Genomic DNA, 18,508 nt, shown 5'->3' on the forward strand with positions numbered 1-18,508 from the left:
TTAATCAAAAGACTCTTGATTATCTACATATTTTCACTACTATTCTTATTAAAATGTGTTGAAATTTTTAAGCAAGCTTTAAAGTGAAACTCAGTGTAGTTTAGACCTTACAATGCAAAATCAAAGGATGACATGCAAAACAGAGCAGTCCATGTTCTGTACTGTACAAGATGGTCTGTGCAGATAAACACTTCATACTGCTGGCCAACCTATTGCACTGCATTATATGCCCAGTGGCCCTTTATCAGGGGCTGATTTGTTGAGTTGCAGAGGTTATTAGCAGACACAGAATAATTTCAACACATATCTTTATTACTCTCACAAAAGTAAGCTTTTTTTCTGTATGTCTCTGCTCACAAACCACACACACAACCTCCATAATACATTTAACAGTGTTACATTCTCTTCGTTACTCCAAGTAGTCATTTTCTGATTGTCCCTCAGCCAGGGGGACGCAAGAACTGCGAACTGAGCACAAAAGTGTTTCATACGCACATGCAGGATTGCTTGCGATGTAAGAAGAATGTCGGCTTGTTGCTAACACAGTCGCACACTTCTGTGAATGCATTACATCCTTTTCCATTTGCGTCCATCAAAACACATTCACAACATATATTCTGCCCGAACACAGCCACCTGCGTCGTATATATACAGTATTTTACAGATGATCACATTTCTGTCCCACACGCAAACATATATATGTACTGTACACAAACATAAGCGCACACATCGACATACACAGTAGCCTACAGTGACATTACAACGTGTCCGCAACTGAAAACAAAAAAATAAACATAATTTCTTTTAAATGCAGCTAATTTCTTATCACGAGAAAAAGAAAGGTTGTCTTCTAGAATAATATTTCTACAATGATCTCTTTTTTAATGATAAACCTCTAGTTAAGGGTGCATAGCTCTGCTGAAACTGAGACAGCAGGAAGTCACTTTGGTTTATTGGAGGCCTAATCAAAAATAGCTACAGGACACATTGTATTACGATCTATTACCTACAGTTTTATTACAATAAATGATTTAGAACTGTCTCATAGGAGTGTTCATCAAAATAGATTAATATCTTTGCTGAAATCTCAAAACACAGCTGTTATTCAATATCAACAGTAACAACAACATGGCACATACACCAACATCTAGCCACCGAATAGGGCACAGGAGACTCCAAGTCCATAGTTTTATATTAACAAGCTAGCAGAACAAAGAAAGTTATGGGAGTAAAGACAAAAAGGGATGATCATATCTGGTAAACAACAAAAAAAAACTGGCTATGAATTAACACAAAGAGAAATAACATATCTAATGAATCATCGCCTATAGGCTACAGTAAAGCCTTATATTAACAAACTAGTAGGACAAAAAAAGACAGGAAAAAAGCATGGTAATAATCAATGACTTTACAATAACTTGAAAAACAAAAAGAGAAAAATAGGCCACAAACACACTGATGGCGATTAAAGCTATTTTAGAAACCTCACACATCAAATGAATCAACGCCTAATGACTTCTGAGGCTTGTTTTCTTTCGTAAAGGTCTAAGATAAACCTCTGAAGTTGCGTGGCATCCTATAGCTGCTGTCACGCCCATATTAGGAACTCTGGATCTAAGATTTTTCTGTACAAGAAAAACAAGAGCTGTTTTTAAACAGCATTGTCCCAAATACATTTCATCCCCAGAGTGTCACTGAGTCCTGTGAATTACGAGGTCATGTAGCAGTTGAAATATGAAGAATGCTACATACATGCTATGCGCAAGCTAACATTTCTGTGCATTATAATAACGTCACATGATAGTAAGTCTACCGTTAAACTTGAACACTGTTATATAACGCCAGCTATTCAAAGTGTAGACTACTATTTACCACATTTGACAAAGCTTGCTGGCCTTTGCAGGGTATTGTGGGGATGATGCCAGCGTCATGATGTCAATTCACTGTGCAGCACTGTTAGCTTGCATAAAGCAACATTCATATTGCTGCTCTTTTACAACTTCATATTTTGGAAAATCCAGTGACATTCAGAGGAAAAATGTTCGTATGACCAAATGTATTGGCTTTGCAACATTTCTGTTTACCACAGGACACAACAGCAGCGATTCACTTTTCTCATAAAGAAAACCAGCTTAGACCTAAAGTTCCTAATATGGTCATGATGCTGACTACAGAATAACAAAATGAATAACGAGGTCTGTACTTACATGCTTTACCTTATAATAGCACGTAGCAAACTACAGGAGTAATGGCAATAACGAACTTAACAAACTGCTGGTAAACTCCCTGAACTCAGGCTTGTTAGAGTCACCACATGTTTCTTCTGCCAACTGGAGGGCCCATCTGTTTGAGGCGGTCTTTCTAAACCTTCCAGTCCCCAAAATCTGCCATCGCTCTCCTTCCTGTCAACAACGCCAACATGGGCCTGTGGCCACGGTATGCTAAAATGAGGGCAGTTTCATTCAAGCACAGTGCTGTGTCCCTAAACGCTCCATGCAATTTGATGAAATGTGAGAAGACACTGGGTGATAACATTTACATCTACTGCACTTCAGGTTAACGAGGGCTGCGTCTCCTGCCCATAGGTGATAACGGTCTTACAAAGGAGAGGCACGGTTTCAAAAGGCCATCGGTACTTCCAGACAAAGCATAAAGCACACATGGGTACGTCTGGAAAAATTGTGGTGAATGGCTCATTTTACAATTTGACATTATACACAAACAAAGTATGAAATAATTAACATGTTTGTTAATAACACAAAGTTAATAACAAGACACAAATGTTGGAACCAAGCGATCAGTGTTAATAGTCCTGCATCCAATATGCAAGTAAATTATAAATTCAGTATTTTCAGTGGCTGCATTTGGTGATACTGGCATTTGACATGTACATGCACAATCTCACTGGTGGAACTCTGGTATGAAAATATCTGGGGTCACTTTAATTGAATGTTTTAACATCAAATTATCCAAAGTTACAAGACATGATTGATTTTGGGGTCAGAAGATATCGCAAAAATCATCAGCTACGCTTTCTAAAGACTGGGCTTAAAGGGACAGTCGAGTGCTTTTCATGAAAGACTTGAAAATTATGACTTTAGTGGGTTTTTTGTGAAATGCAATAAAACAGTTTCAGATGAGTTATTTTACTTTACACGTGTTCTTTATTTTATATTTTTCTTTATCAGGTCGTAACATGAGATGGCAATAACAGCACAACTGTTGGAGAATTTAGCCTAACGACATTAGTATTTAATTAGTTTCTAAAAGCAACTATTTGTTTCCCTCTGTGTCCTTATGGGAGGTCATTTTTGCGCTGTGCTTTACTTTAGATGGATACATTTCACAAAAACACCAACATATCATCTTTTCACCTAAAAACCCCTTAAACCTGGGAAAAATAAAGCTTTTGATGACTATCCCTTTAATGATTAAAGCTTTAGGACAATTTATGGCCAAGCAGTCATATACTGACTTCATAAATATTTAATTGTACAGGTAACATACAAGCAAACAAAATAACTTGTTAGTAAAGAAAGCTGCTGACTGTGACTGTGTTTTACTCTCGCTTGGTCTATCTGGGCTGTATGAAGCTGTATAGGACAGCTGGGCTACAGCTGTGCCGCTCTCACAGTCTTTCTGATCATCCTCTTCCTCTACGGGCTTCCAGCAGGTTCAGCCTGCTCATTAAGAGTTTGTTTTTCAAGCTTCTTAATAAGGGGGACATTAATATTTACGCTCATCTCAATGCCAGAGCTCTGCTACAGCCCATCAGCATAATGTATATGACTTTCAGCCAGGCTCTTTTTAACACTACGGAGCCAGGGAGAGGGATGCAAGACTGTTACACAGCTGCAGGATGTTAGGAAATAGTTTCACAAGAAGGAAAACAGCCCTCCTTGGCTTTCCCGTGATCAGAAACATTAATGCTTCTCACCTTTAACTGCCTACGCATCAACACGCAAATTAGATTTAAGTGCATACTCACTGACTGATAAAGCTTTTGTCTTTTTAGTCATGACATATAGCTACTGCTATAATGTTCTGTGTGGTAATTATATTGCTCATTCATGATTCCATCTCACTTAGCTCTGTAAATGAAAAAGGATGACTCGAACAATGTGTAAAATGGTAGACTGAAGATACATGGATGGACTGAAGTCATTAGCTGGACAGCTTCAGGGCTGTCTGGCAGGGGCTACATCAGGACATTGGATCGTGTGTCCGGTAGCCGAAGTCCCACCAGGCCTCCACCCACGAGCACAGAGGAGGCCAGCAGGATGGGGATGGCTTTGGTGATACTGACCAGGGAGCCAAAAATTAGGTTGCCCAGCACAGCTGCAAACTTACACAAGGCATTACAGAAGCCAAAGCCAGTCCCTCTGAAAGAGAGAGAAATGAGAGAGTTAGTATTTGTGTTACATTTATAGTATGAGTTAAAAGGGGTATAATTCTCTGACCTCAGTGCAACATATTTTAATTATGATTCTTTAAGAAACGATTCAAATCTCACACTTAAATCTGATTCACATATAGTTACAACTAGGATTTATTTATAAAAATAAATTATATGCACAAATGTGACTGGAGATACCATATACACTCAAATACTCATTCTCAAAATCACCCTTAAAAACAGTGTTTAGGTTTCATAATTAACCATAATAAACCATGCTTTTCACTGCAGTTCAAAATATATCCAGTGGCAGCCATGTAACAATCGCTAGTACGCTTGTGCACTGTATGTTGTTATAGAAGCCATGACTGTAGCCCTCTCATTCAAATAAAGCCACATAAATGCTAAAGGTGTAATGAATTAGAGTTATAATTTTATCTATCTCCATAATGGCTTTAGTTTTAGTTAGTCATTTTTATTTATTATAGTCATTATAGTCCATTTATTTGGCTACTTTGCCGTTTTTCTCTTTGAAAGGAGCAGTGAGGGTGACATGCAGGCTGAGTTACAATTCAGTCATAGCTGAGCTTCAGAGATCAGTGTTGAACTCAGAGGACATGTTGCAAGGAAACAGTGCCAGTGAAACTGTGATCGCTTCCACCTCACAGAATGCCGCAGGCTTCAATTGGCAGCCTATTGTGAACTGGCTAGAGTGAACTTCAACACACCGGACTCCTGTTCCGGGGAGCACCCACGATGGCAGCAGCACCCTGTCCCCCTCACTCACCCACTGCTAGAAACTCACCACAACAAACAGTTTGAAGCACTGAGGTCCCTGAGTTTAGTGTTGCCAGAGAATACCATTATTACTGGTACTATACTTACATATCTAAGATGGTTCATGCCATGTTTCATGCTCTTTTAGATTCAATGGCCGCATGGACAGTGGTGAAATTTGTTATGCTCTGAGGCGAGGTGACATGGACGTCTAGCATGAATTTATGATATACTCAACTAAACTAGCTATAATTTATTTATTTTTAAGTTTCCACATATTATCAAGAACAGTTTTTTATGGGATTTGCAGATGAAACTTGTGTTTAGACTACAATTTTTGTGGCATGAAATAAAGCTTCCACATACTAAATAGAGAACCAAACACCAGCATAATGAATGAGTACTCAAATATTCAAATTATTTGGGCCAGCTGTAAATTACACAGAGGTGATGTACAGATAATAAAAACAATATATCAAGCTATATATGAGATTTTTACATTTGAAAACTGACAGAGAAATGTAGTTTTCACTTGTTCATGTTTTAACATTCTAATATTCCAAAACTGTTAAACTGCTACCATCAGATTGATGGATCATAATACATCAAGGTTCTTTTACATCCCTGATGTGATAGCATTCTTGTTGAAGTGAGTGTTCGAGCTCCACATGAAAGTATGAGCCAAAGCATTTCCGTATGATTGTGTGTGCATGTTCTGGATACAAACCTCCTGTCTGTAGGATAAAGCTCTACTGTGACCACATCCAGTGAGTTCCAGGCGGAGATACTCAGGCCATTATAAAGGCACAGCATCCCAATCATCATGGCTTCACTGGTGCCGAACCACAGGAAGAAACAGCTGATTCCAGACAGGACCATGGAGAACCCTGAGAGCACACAAAACACAGTCCACAAACAGCCAGAAATCTTGCTTGATGAAATCCTCAAGGAAATCCTGTTGCTGTTTTTCCAAAATCAATTCTGTTGACATTTTTTCTGAACCTCTTCATACATTTGTTTAGTAAGTGGCAATGGACATTTACTACATTTGTTTGAAGCTATGAGTCTGTTGCTTTTGTTGACCATCACAACTTCTATGGTAATAAATACATGACAAATATGAAATACAATACAAAAGAGAGTATGTATCTTACCTAGCATAGATAAGCGCCCTATTTTATCCATGAGGAGGGCAGACACTATGTTCCCTGGTAGGACAGCCAATGTTCCCAAGAAGTTGACAAAGTAAACCCAGTAGGCGCTATAGTCATCATCGAATGTCATCTGACAACCCGTTTTGTTGTGATGGAATGAGCAGTTTGTGACTTTTGTGTTAATAAGTTTGGAGTCATCAATGTCTGTGTGTAAAAAGCAATAATAACAATACTGATTGAAATCAAATTCATTAGAGACATACTGATATACATATTTCTAATTTTAGCTATAGAGTCATTGTGCTATACATGACAACTGCGAAAAACTATTTTAAATTATAAGTTTAGTACAATAATGACTACTAAGTCCCAGTGTTTTAACGGCTCTCTGGGGCTCAAGGTTAACATTCTTGCAAATTATCAGTTTTGAAAATTGTAACTGCTATAAAAAAGTAGAGCTTATAAGAACATAGTTAATTTACCCGTGTTGTAAAAGAATGCATCGATAAAAGTGCAGTTACGGAAGAAACAGCCCACCGAGGTCACGTCTTCAAAGTAGCAGTTTTGGAAAGTGGTGTTGATGAATGTGACTGACTTGAATTTCATATTTACAAATCTGTGAAGGTAATGAAAAAAAGAAGAGAAGAGAGACAATTTATAGGAAGTCTGTCTTAACAACAAGAAATAACACAAAAAAGCCATCATGTCAAGGGTGGTCGATAAGGCAAAAATAGAACATCACAAAAGCTCACATTTGATAAACTAGAGCAGACAAAAAAGAACCAGCAGTGTCAGAGTTAAAAAAACACTATCAAAAACTGGGAGTACTATCATTTTCATTCAAAGTTTCACATCCACATCTACAGTAATCCAACTGAACGGGCCTAATTATGCTCTTTTTGCAATGAAACATGCAGTTGGTCAGTGTTTTTCAAGTACAGACGATATCCTCAAAAAGTGTACTGTGAAGGAATGCATCACAGTAAAGATAAGATATTGTCATACTGCCCACCTCTACATCTTGTCATATACTTTTGCTAAGCAATATTTCAGTGGTTTCATACCACTAATGACCTTTTCTTCATTCCAGAACGTAAAATGCATGCCCTTTCAGGAATACCTGTCATTGATGAACACACCATTTGTGTGTATCTGGTTCTCTAATGTGAAGTTGAATGTGAAGTCCTCAGTTAGCTCGTTATTGTGCCTCTGCACTTTAGAAGCGTACTCATCAGCCTGGAGGTGCTTGATGACATCAGGGAACCACACAGACAAGCCATAGTACCTGCAGGATTAAAGTAGCATCCAACTTAAAGCCTGAATTTTGTCCAACAGTTTGCCACGCAGTGTTGGAAACCACACAAGCAAGTCTGTATAAGTTTACTTAACAACTCAACACAGTTCAAGGAAAGTGTGCTACGACTGAGCCATGCAGTTTGCATGATGCTAACTTGTGGGGGAAAAGCAGTCTTTTTTCATTAGCTAGGGTTGCCTTGTAGCTCTATGCAAAATTAAAGCAGCAAACTTCAGATGGCATCACTGCTGATTGATTTCATTTAATGCCTGGCCCACACTACAGGACAACTGGGCCAAATTGAGGCTGACAATCACAAGTGTCCTGAGTTCAGGTAGGTCTTAAGCCATTATCTCCCCAGATTTTCTTTAAACTGTTAACCAACGTAACAAAAGGAGTGTTGAGCTAAAAAGAAGAATAAAAACACTTTATCCGAATTAACATTGTAAAAAACAAAGAAACAAACAATCTATATTTTACTTTTACTATGCAAAATGCATACACAACTAGCATAGTAATCTGTGCCTGGCTGTCGCCTGCCATGTTTGTTTTTATCTAAAGTCATTTTTGTTTACAGGACATTCTGCAAGATCTCAGATTCAGATAGAATATTTGGTCAGGAGTATAATTTGTGAGCATAATTACATTTTCAACATTGGTTTGGATTAAAAAAATCCTGTAGTGTGGGCCAGGCATAAGTGGGAAATTGAGTAAGTTTGATTTTTCATTGAAGTATCGATTTACCTTCCTTTATGATTACATCTAACAGACAACAAAAGGCTTACCCAAATGACAGTGTGAACCACACAATGGCCAGCTTTACAGTGTTGTCTTTCACTGGATAAATGAAACACTTCAAAAGGGTCAACCAGATCTGAGAGAAAAAATAGTGATTGATAAATATGGTATGAGCTAGTGTCAGATTTTATCATAATTTTTTCAAGACAAAAAAGACAGTAAATCTCACCCCATAAAGTTCAGTCTTCACTCTGAAAATAACTTTGGACACAGCATTACTGGACTCAGTGTGCATCTCCACAAACTCATCAATCTGTTTTGGGATCTTGATCCTGTTTACCTGTGAGCAGAAAAAAGAGCAGAGTAAATATCAAATCAACAGCTTTTTTAGTTTTCCTTATTTATACTCAGGGGCGGAAAGAGTACTGCAAAACCCCAAATGAAGTAAAAATGCAATAATAATTTATTTGAGTACAAGTAAAAGTATTTGTATAGGAAAACACTCAAGTAAGAGTACATCAGTAGTTTATCGGAAAACTATTTGAGTAATCAAGTTACTTTTTTCACTTTTTCTGCAATCACAACCTGAAAATATTTCTGAGAAAATAGGAGAGAAAAGTTTTTGGATGCTGAGACTGATCATAATATGCTCAGCTAGTGCACATTTACACATCTTCTGAACTGTTTAAGGAACAAGGCTTACATTAAACAAAAAACATACATGCATTTTATGATTTGATGATAATGCAAGGCTTTCTCTGTTCCTTAAAAAGTCTACTACAGACAGTAAACATAACATTCACAGTATTTTTGCACTTTTGCATTTTTAAATGGAGGAGTTTATGGGGAATCTGTATTAGATAAAATTTCCTGTGTCACAGACTTATATGGCTATTTACCTCCAAAACAGCCACAAAAAATATTATTATATGGCTAAATCAAAGGGTATGGGCTAACTAGAGTAACTAGCTGACAAATACTTGCAATAAAATATACACAACATATTCAAGTTGAGTTATGGAAAGCACAGATTTCAGCGTGTTTAGAAGCTGATAATTGCACCGTTTTCTTTAGTTCATTTGAAAACACAGATGACCACAGATGCTCTGTTTTTAGATTACTTTTAGAACTGAACATTTAAAATTTAACCAGACTTTCTTCTAATTGCTTTATTAGCTGATTTAATTTATTTTCCCTGTAACATTATTAAAAATTAAAGAAGCAAAGTAGAAGTATTTCATTAAAAATTGACTTAAGTAAAAGAACTATGATTTAATTCTACTCCAAAAAGTATCATCCCAGAGGAAAGAAAAAGTACAGTAACGAGAGCAAATGTAATTTTATGTTCCACCTCTGCTTATATAGGTTTTACTTCATATTTCATCCTTTTATCTCACAGAGCCATCCAATTACCATTTATACCAACAGCTTATACTGTATTTATAGCAATAGCCTACATAAAAAAAATACAAAGCAATGAAGCATGAATGAACCAAATATTTTGTGAAAAAGGTCTGTTCAAAAGCCTGGGGCCATGTGAGAAATCTCCAAGTAACATAAAATGAGTAAGGCTTAATAACACAGCAGGTGTATGTGGCAAGCCTTAATGCAGGCTGCCATCTCTCTGTACATGATCCTCACTGTGTGTATTTGTCAAAGACACAAAACTATCCCACTAAAGGCCAAATAATAAGGGAGGAGAAAATGACCACTGGAGTCCCACAGAGCATTCAGAACACACTGTGGGGATAAACTGCTTAAATTAGCATGGCGGGGGTGATGGACTTAATTTATTACAGTGACAGTGATGACAGACTCACAGTGAAGACTTTTTCGGGTTGTCCGCGCGCTCGCATGTTGGTGTCGTGGATCTGCTTGAGGATCATCCAGGCCTCGTCGTGCTTCCCCACCTGAGTGAAGAGAGGGAAAATCCAGGGGGATTAACAGGATTGGATGACAGCTGCCCACCTCCCTCGCCTCAGAGCTAGCAAAGGGAGTCATGACGCGCATGAGTTATTAGCTTCAAAAGGAGTATTTTCTTTGTAAGGAGATTTTGTTAACAGCTGTTCAAAACATCTAAATGATGCACTGAATTTAATCACAACACAGCAAATAAGTGTTAATATATACACTAAAAAACAAGTATTATGTCACCATAATCAAAAGCCATGATTGTGATGTTATAAAATGTCTTGATGCAATTAGAAATAAGCAAGCCTTTAAATGTTAGAGATAGGGGTGTAAAAATGTATCAGTGCACCATGTGCATTAATCTGAGGGTGGCGGTTCAACAACACTGACATTAGAATTTTATAATTAATCATAATTAATTATAATAATACTGATTAAAAGTGTCAGGCTATTACACAAAAAAACAAACAAACAACAAGCAAAAAAAACCTGTTACATTGCTTTTTATTTGAAATAAATCAATTTGTGCAGAATCTCATTTTTAGTTTCATAATCAATTCATTGTGAGGTCAGAGATTTATACCTCTAATTGGAAATAAAATTGCAATCAGTAGCATGTATCACAATGTATAAACATTCATGCTTACCAATTCAGTTTAAACCTTCTTACCTCCAAGTAGAATCTGGGACTTTCAGGCATGAACGTGAGGGCCACCACAGAACAGATACACGGCAGAGCACACACCACCACAAACACCCTCCAGCTGTGGAACTGATACGCTGAACCCATACTGAAACTCCAGCCTGAGGACACAGAATGCAGCATAAATTAAGAACAAATTGTTGTTACACCTATATAAAATCACATATAGTTAGTAAAAGGAATCACTTACAACACAAAAGTAGTAAACAACCAACAAAAGTTTTTAGGTCGATCAGTAGATATGATTCCATACCCAAATGCTTACTGGACTCTGTCTTAATTAACTAGCATTCTGATTCAGGCCTGAGTGCTCGATACTGAGAAAAGATTATATACACTGCTTGTAAACATCAAGCTTTTCAAAAATGTTTAATAATTAGGGGTTTTCTTTGTTTGTTTGTAGAAACAACATGAAATATAAAGCTGTTTATATCATGCTACTTTTCTTTGCAGAAACAAAAGAACAACATGGGAATAATATCATACCTCATGCATTTTATACATTTGTGGTGTCACTTTTCATTTAAACCACCTCCGGTGCCGAAGACCTTGAATTTAGGCTTTTAAGAACAGTTCATAAACGAAAACAGCTAAATCATTATTTAGGCCAAACCTTCTCTTCATACCAAGAAAGATACTTACATTAGCATGAAACTGAGTGCCAATAAATATACCCAAAATATTAGCTAATATCTATGCAGGTATTGTTTTTTATTAATTGAAGTGCAACAGTGATAGCATGTCGTTCAAAAGGAGTTATGTTGTCCTCAAATATTTGATGGGCAGTTTAGATTTGCTGGGAACTATGCAGATTTCCAAGAGACTGTATTGTCATGATCTTTTTACTGGCATGAGTAACAGAATCTGCTGTTACGGAACATGAAAAAAATCCAGTCCATACGTAAAGGTATCGAAGTATCCTGACTCCTTTCTCTTGTCTCATAGATGAGTAGGTCACTGTGCTGGATAAATGTCCAATGTGACCTCGTGCTTATTTGCATCTTTCACGCTAAAGAACCCCAGCTGCTTCTTTAAGCAAGATGTCATTAAAAGCATAGCTTAATTAATAATCTCCACTCTGTTCCTGCATATGGATGCAAAGAGGCAATACACAGCAGGAGGCAGCAGGAGGTATAAAGGGACAGGCTAATAGGATGTGTTTTTGAATTAGAGGGGCACCATTTTTCTTGCTACCACTACTGATTTCATTAGCTACACAGAGAATTTCTCATTAATCTTCAGAATCCCATATGCCAACATATGCTCACATGAGTCAAACTGAGTCCGACTCCGAAATATATGTAAAATCCATTTTCATAATGAAATGTGCTGATATTAATATAGAATCACACATAAATATGTCTGAAGTGTTATGTGAGGGAGGCGGAGTAAGGCTCCACTTCAAAGTCAACTACATTTATTATAAAAAATTCTAGATGTAGATTTGTTTTTGTTGGTGCATTGTTATCTTTTTTTAATGGTTCTATAAATTTCATTTGTGTGTTAATGTTACTAGATTTCTAATACACTCCTCAGGGACAGCATAGCTTCTGTCCTTTCGTTCCATCATAAGAAATCACAGCCAGACCCATGAAAGTGATAGCACGGTGCAATGCACACTAGGCAGAAGTGGAGGCAACATTTCACAGCAGCACAACAATGATATTCAGACGTAACGAAAGAACCTCAGTTCCAGCATTGTTTTTGCTCCCACTGATAATGGCTAACTGTGTCTAGTTAGAAGCTACCTACTGCCTAAAGGGAGTCCAGTAAATGTAACGTTAGGCTACATGTTGGAAAACAGAATGTTTCATGAAAGTGAGGAACATTTCAGTTAAGTACAGGGTAGTAAAATTAATGCAATCATAAGGGAGCAGTTAAGTAATTAAATAGTAAGGCTCCAGACTATCAACAATCATTCCAGGGAGGATAAAAATAGTGCACAGGCCAATATTAAATCTGTTTAGAAAATATAGTTAGAAAATCACAAATGTGCTTGTCATTCATGCCAGCCATAAACAGTAATGCTCAGTAAAAATATTTATAGCTGTTTCTGTTACTATTGCAATTATTATTATTATGATTTTTATTATTATTATTAATATTAAAAGTTGCAAGAGCAGTATTACTATTAATATTGTTATTATTATCAATGTATTACGTATATTCTTTACACATAGCATAAAAAAACATAGTGATACTTTCTTTGTTCTTGAAAAAAGAGAGAGACCAAAAAAAATCCAGAATGTTAAATCATATACAAAAGTCCAGATGAATGCGGAATTCACTAGATGCTGGTTGTACCTATTGTAGGATACTCCCAATATGAGGGCACAACACTTGCTCAAATCTCTGTGATTCACCAACATTTACCAACAGGGGGCACAATGTGCACAAGGCACCCAATAACTGAACAAAGTGTCAGAATCCACCAAACTCAAAACTCTCTAATACTTCAGTATGGTCTACTACACCTTATAAAACTAGCCACACGACCAGCAAAGTTAATTTGGGCCCATGTAATAATCCCCATTTGAGGTAGAGCAGAGAGCTACACCAAAATTTCATGATCAGAAATGTAATGTGCCAGTGAAATGGTGAGACTCTATACAGGGTCCTACTCTTATCATTCTGTAACACTTTTTTACATCTCAACTGGAAATTACCTGTAAATGTGGCCTTAAAGGAAACATCTGCACTCTACCAGAATGAGCTCATCCTAGCTACTACTACTACTACTACTACTGAGGCAATCATATATCAAAATATCTGCTATGATAAATCATACCATCTTGGCTGAGATAAGATAAAGTATCTGTGTAATTTTCCCAAATTTCCCCACATAAAGCAGAGTATAAAGTCCTAGTCTGGACATTCTTGTTTAAAATAAAACAGGTCTGAAAAACAAACGACAAAATTTAATTCCTAACTGATGCCAGATACAGCAGCATTAGACTAGTGATATGGGCTCATTAAACTTAACAAAAACTGGCCAACAAGACAGCAGTCCTGGCTTAAACTTGAGGATGAAGGAACTGTGCCAATCCGAGCTCCATTTTAACAGTTAGCCTTGCCACCAAAAAAATTGAGGTGCCACTGACTATTTTTTATTACCTTACCGTGAGGTCAATTCAAACAGGGCTACTATTACCGAAGGAGCTATGGGTTTTATGAATTACAGAGTGTAATTTGCTCAGGAAAAAAAAATGCAGCTCAAATAAGGCTTTATAAAATATTTTACTTAAACAAGCACAATATCCTGACTTTTTTCAAAGAGTTAAAGCAAAACAAAGATGAAACCTTACACGTCTTGACCTCTTTTCCTTATATATGGCCTTTAAAATTTACGCTTGATCAGAATTAACCTAGCCTAACTATACTGTAGCAATCCAACATCATAAATTAACATCTGCTTTAATGTTACAATGTCTTTTACTTAATCAAGCATGATATCCTGACATTTCCAAAGAGTTCATCCGGAACACAGATGAAACCTTGCGCATCTAATTTATCTTTTGACAACTTTATTAATTTACTGTGAATTTTATTGTGAATCTTTTTTGTTTCTACGACGTTTTATGTGTCCTCCCAACAAAAATTCTTCCTACAGGCACAAGCTGAAATGGTATTTATATTTTTTGGAAGAATTATCACAAGACTAATCCACTGTGTAGGAGGAGAGGGGGAGGCTTCGGAGGTGGGTGGGTGTGTGTTAATGCAAGGAAATGACAGCTTTGAATAAATCCACTGAATATTTAAATAAGGCTTTGATAAATGCCGCCGATTATACATGGATGCCTGGATTAAAGTGTGTGCTGAAAAGACATGGGGAGTGATGGCTGATGTGACTGTTTAAGCCTGATGTTAAAGAACCTGCATCTTCGGAGTATGTGGGCTGTAAGACAGCAATGTTAAAGATAAGTGAATGTGAGAGCTGTGTAAAAGTGTGAGTGGGTGTGTGTGTGGTGGGGTGTCCTGAGGACTGTGTGTGATGAGCACAGCCTGAAGAAAAAGAAAAAGAGAGAATATACATGTAACCATGCGTATCATGGGTATATATGTGCATGTTCATTTGTTTTCATACATTTGCAGGACAATAATGTCCCCATTATGAAAAACAGACAAAAACAGAACTAACATAACAACAGAAGGATACCACCGATACCACTGCTAATATTAAGGCGAATACATATGTTATTCTTTCTTTAAAAACTAAGTTTTAAAATGAGCAATTTTTTCATTAAGTAATCTACTTAACCATTTAAGCCCAACACAAAAATATGCCTATTTCTGCCGGTTAATCACATGATGTCTCAGTGTTTTGTATGATATGTAAAGGATGTTTTAAAACATATGAATTGGTATATGATTCATACATCAGCAGTGTTTTATTATTACTTTCATTAAACAATGTTTAATGCAGAAACATTTACCCAATGACCTATCAGATGTTTCCCCACTCAGGATCATTTAATGGTAAATAAATACGTAACATAAAGTTTTAATACATTTTATTACCTGCATAGAGACTTTAATAAAATAATTCAAAGGTTTCCTTTTTTAACTTGATTTTTTTTGGAATTTGATCATATTTTTAATTTCAGCAGATAGACTACTGCTAACCTATTTGTTGCTTTTGGGTTTCAATGGTGTGGTAGTACAAGAATTTCAACTAAGAAATAAATGTAACAATATGTAAACAAAAACAACTTAAAATAAATTATTATAGAGGTAATCATCAGATAACATGAATCAGCCCTAACATGAAGTTTTTATTCATACTTTATATATTATAGCCTAGGCATGGGCAATATGGCCAAAATATTAGATGACAATACTTTGGCTACAAGATATTTGCACAATATATGATACACAATATGATATTTCGTTTTTCTGAGAGTTAATAAGCTGGAACAAAGAACCTGTAGAGGCACATTAAAAATACAATAATAAATAAACCTACAACTGCAATGATTTTTATTCAATGTTTCACAACCTGCACCACACTAAATCTAATTAAACAGGAATATGCTCTGTTTTGTTATTAAACATGTAGTTAGTCAGTGTTCATTAAGAACTAACAAAATGCTCAGAAAAGCATATTGTGACATTGTTTATCACAATAGCAATTAAAAATTTTAACCTCCATTATAGCCTTAGGTTTAGTATTTTGTAGCAATGAATTACTTTGCTCTGGACACATTTCACAAATAGTTCAGATCAATAATAACTCATTTTATTAATATAGTAAATATGTATACTTACCACAGTTAATATTTATGTAGTGGCCACAAACTAAGAAATTATTCCCATAACATATAATCCTCTATACATGCTAAATGGCATGATACAACTAACATAATAGCAAATCAATAAGAAGTGAACATGAACATGCTCACTCTGAAAAAAATCAGTGCATCCACCAGTAAAAGAATCTTTGAAAAGACACATTTTACTCTGGCTAACGTGAATATACATGCATCGTAGTTACTCTGGCAGCAGATTTAAACAAGTATTGTGCCATAGCTAAATTCTCAGAATGGCTCGCCAGTGAGATACCTGGTTCAAAATGGTTAAAATGAGCATCCAAAACTATTCTATTATGCTCCAACTACTCAAACAATGTACTCAAGCAGCTTAAAATTATAAGGCAAGTGACTTTGCAGGTTTTTTTAGTTAACTCAGCTTAGTTTAGTCAAAATTTGAGTTAACTCAAAAAAAGCTGTGAAATCATTTGCCTTAAAATTATACTGACACTGGTATCCAGTGACACCATTATGTCATCTCTAATGCCGAGCAACAGAACGGTCCTTACTTTGAAAAAGTGCTTTTTACAAAAGCTAGACATTTCATTTTTTAAACTGAAAAGGCAAAACCATATGGGACACATTATTATTACATGTAAGTAAATTTATTTATAAAATTGTCAGAAGCGGGGATTATGCACTTGTCCACTTGGTGTATATATGTACAGACAATAAAAAAATTTAATGAAAAAACCTGAATACCACATAGAAATATGTACAGTACTGTGCATACAGTTCCATCCTTCTTTTTTTCCCAGTCAAAACAGTCAAAAAATTTTCAGTGTCAAGAAAAAAAAACACTAAAAACATGCAATCCCAAACATATTCAAAAATGCTGAGACAACATTAAGTTGTCTTCTCACAGTTGAAGAATGGACAGAGATGATCAAGTACTGTTTATCTGATGGCGACAGTTTTGGTGGGCTACCAGGTCTTGCATGATTGTTAGGAGTCCCATTTTTTCGGAACCAGTTTTGGGAAATCCTGTTCTTTCATTTATTTTCCTTTGACTCTCTCCTTCCATACGCAACTGGATTATCCTTCATCTAATAAATGAAGGGTAGTCTCTGACTTTTGCACAGTACTGCAGGACCCTACGTCCTCACAATGTATAAAAACAAACTTGTGTGTGAGTGTGTGTGTCTTCTTGAAACCTTGTGCTGTGTAAAACAGGTACGGTTGCACTCACGGGGAACTAGTGCTGCTGTAATTGCCTTCTGTGTGAGGCCGCAGCAGCCAGACCCAGAGGGTTCATGTTTCGCCCATGTCATTGGAAATCTCATTATGTGGATTATGTACATAATTGACTGAAGGTACGGATGACTGAGTCAGCAGCAGCCGGCATACCTGCACTTTTTTTTACGCTTGTGTATACTGGAGAGCCAGCATCACTGCCAATACAACTGCTGCTGGAAGGGGGATTAAATCTGACTCACGCACACGGCAACACATACACGTATATGTGAATACAAAACTACAAGAGATCGCACAGAGGCAGACACGCGCACAGAAGCCCATCACAAAAGGAGCATTAGCACACTGGAAAAAACTACATTTCTCAAAAACTGTGTCATGGAGGGCTGCTGAAAAGAAGAACAGCATTAAGAAACAGTTAAAAGAAAAAAAAGGAGAGAGTGTCGTGACTGCTGGAAATGACAGCAGTTTGCATTTGCACAGAAAACCCCTCCCTCCCAAAACCCCTCTAATGTGAAATCAATGAACGGCAGCTTGCACCTCAACCCCTGCCTGCAGCTGAAAGCGATGGATATTTCACAGGAAAGCATTTTCAGTATTTTTGAAAGTGCGAGCGTTTGATCATCAAAATGACGGAGTGGAAGTCTGTGTACATGTGTGCATATGGATGTCAACGAACAGGGAAATTTATTCTGATATTCATGTGCTTTTCATATACAAGTATCCATAAGAGTTAAAGTCAACCTAAATGTTTTAAAAGAGGTCAAAATGGACCTTTTTTCTTTGTTAGTTCATGCCCCTGATCATATTAAACCTAATTCATCATAACATTTAAAACACAAAATTCCCATAATCTTTGATCAAAATGTAACTTTTGCCCACCTCTAAAACATCTTCTGACGTCTGACTGCATTACTGTGTACCAGCAGGCGGGGACAAATAATACTCAAAATGCATTTGATGACCTGTTTGCTGTCTGAAGTTTGCTTCTTTTGTTTTACACTGGAGTTACGAAGTTTATGTGGCTACCAAATA

At 36.6% G+C, this 18,508-nt stretch overlaps 1 protein-coding gene across 1 annotated transcript in view; it reads right to left on the reverse strand.

Moving 5' to 3' along the window:
* Positions 1-3,344: 3,344 nt before the first annotated feature.
* Positions 3,345-18,508, reverse strand: part of sv2ca (synaptic vesicle glycoprotein 2Ca) — a 41,401-nt gene continuing 26,237 nt past the window's right edge. Inside the window, exons 5-13 of the mRNA XM_036598969.1 lie at positions 10,941-11,074; positions 10,180-10,269; positions 8,589-8,699; positions 8,407-8,495; positions 7,448-7,612; positions 6,810-6,943; positions 6,328-6,531; positions 5,901-6,060; positions 3,345-4,382 (exon numbers count right to left, since the gene is read on the reverse strand). Of these exons, the coding sequence (XP_036454862.1) occupies positions 4,199-4,382; positions 5,901-6,060; positions 6,328-6,531; positions 6,810-6,943; positions 7,448-7,612; positions 8,407-8,495; positions 8,589-8,699; positions 10,180-10,269; positions 10,941-11,074 (1,271 nt within the window). The 3' untranslated portion in view covers positions 3,345-4,198. The remainder of the gene's footprint in view (positions 4,383-5,900; positions 6,061-6,327; positions 6,532-6,809; positions 6,944-7,447; positions 7,613-8,406; positions 8,496-8,588; positions 8,700-10,179; positions 10,270-10,940; positions 11,075-18,508) is intronic.

Source organism: Colossoma macropomum, unplaced genomic scaffold (assembly GCF_904425465.1).
Source record: "Colossoma macropomum unplaced genomic scaffold, Colossoma_macropomum, whole genome shotgun sequence".
Classification (NCBI taxonomy): domain Eukaryota; kingdom Metazoa; phylum Chordata; class Actinopteri; order Characiformes; family Serrasalmidae; genus Colossoma; species Colossoma macropomum.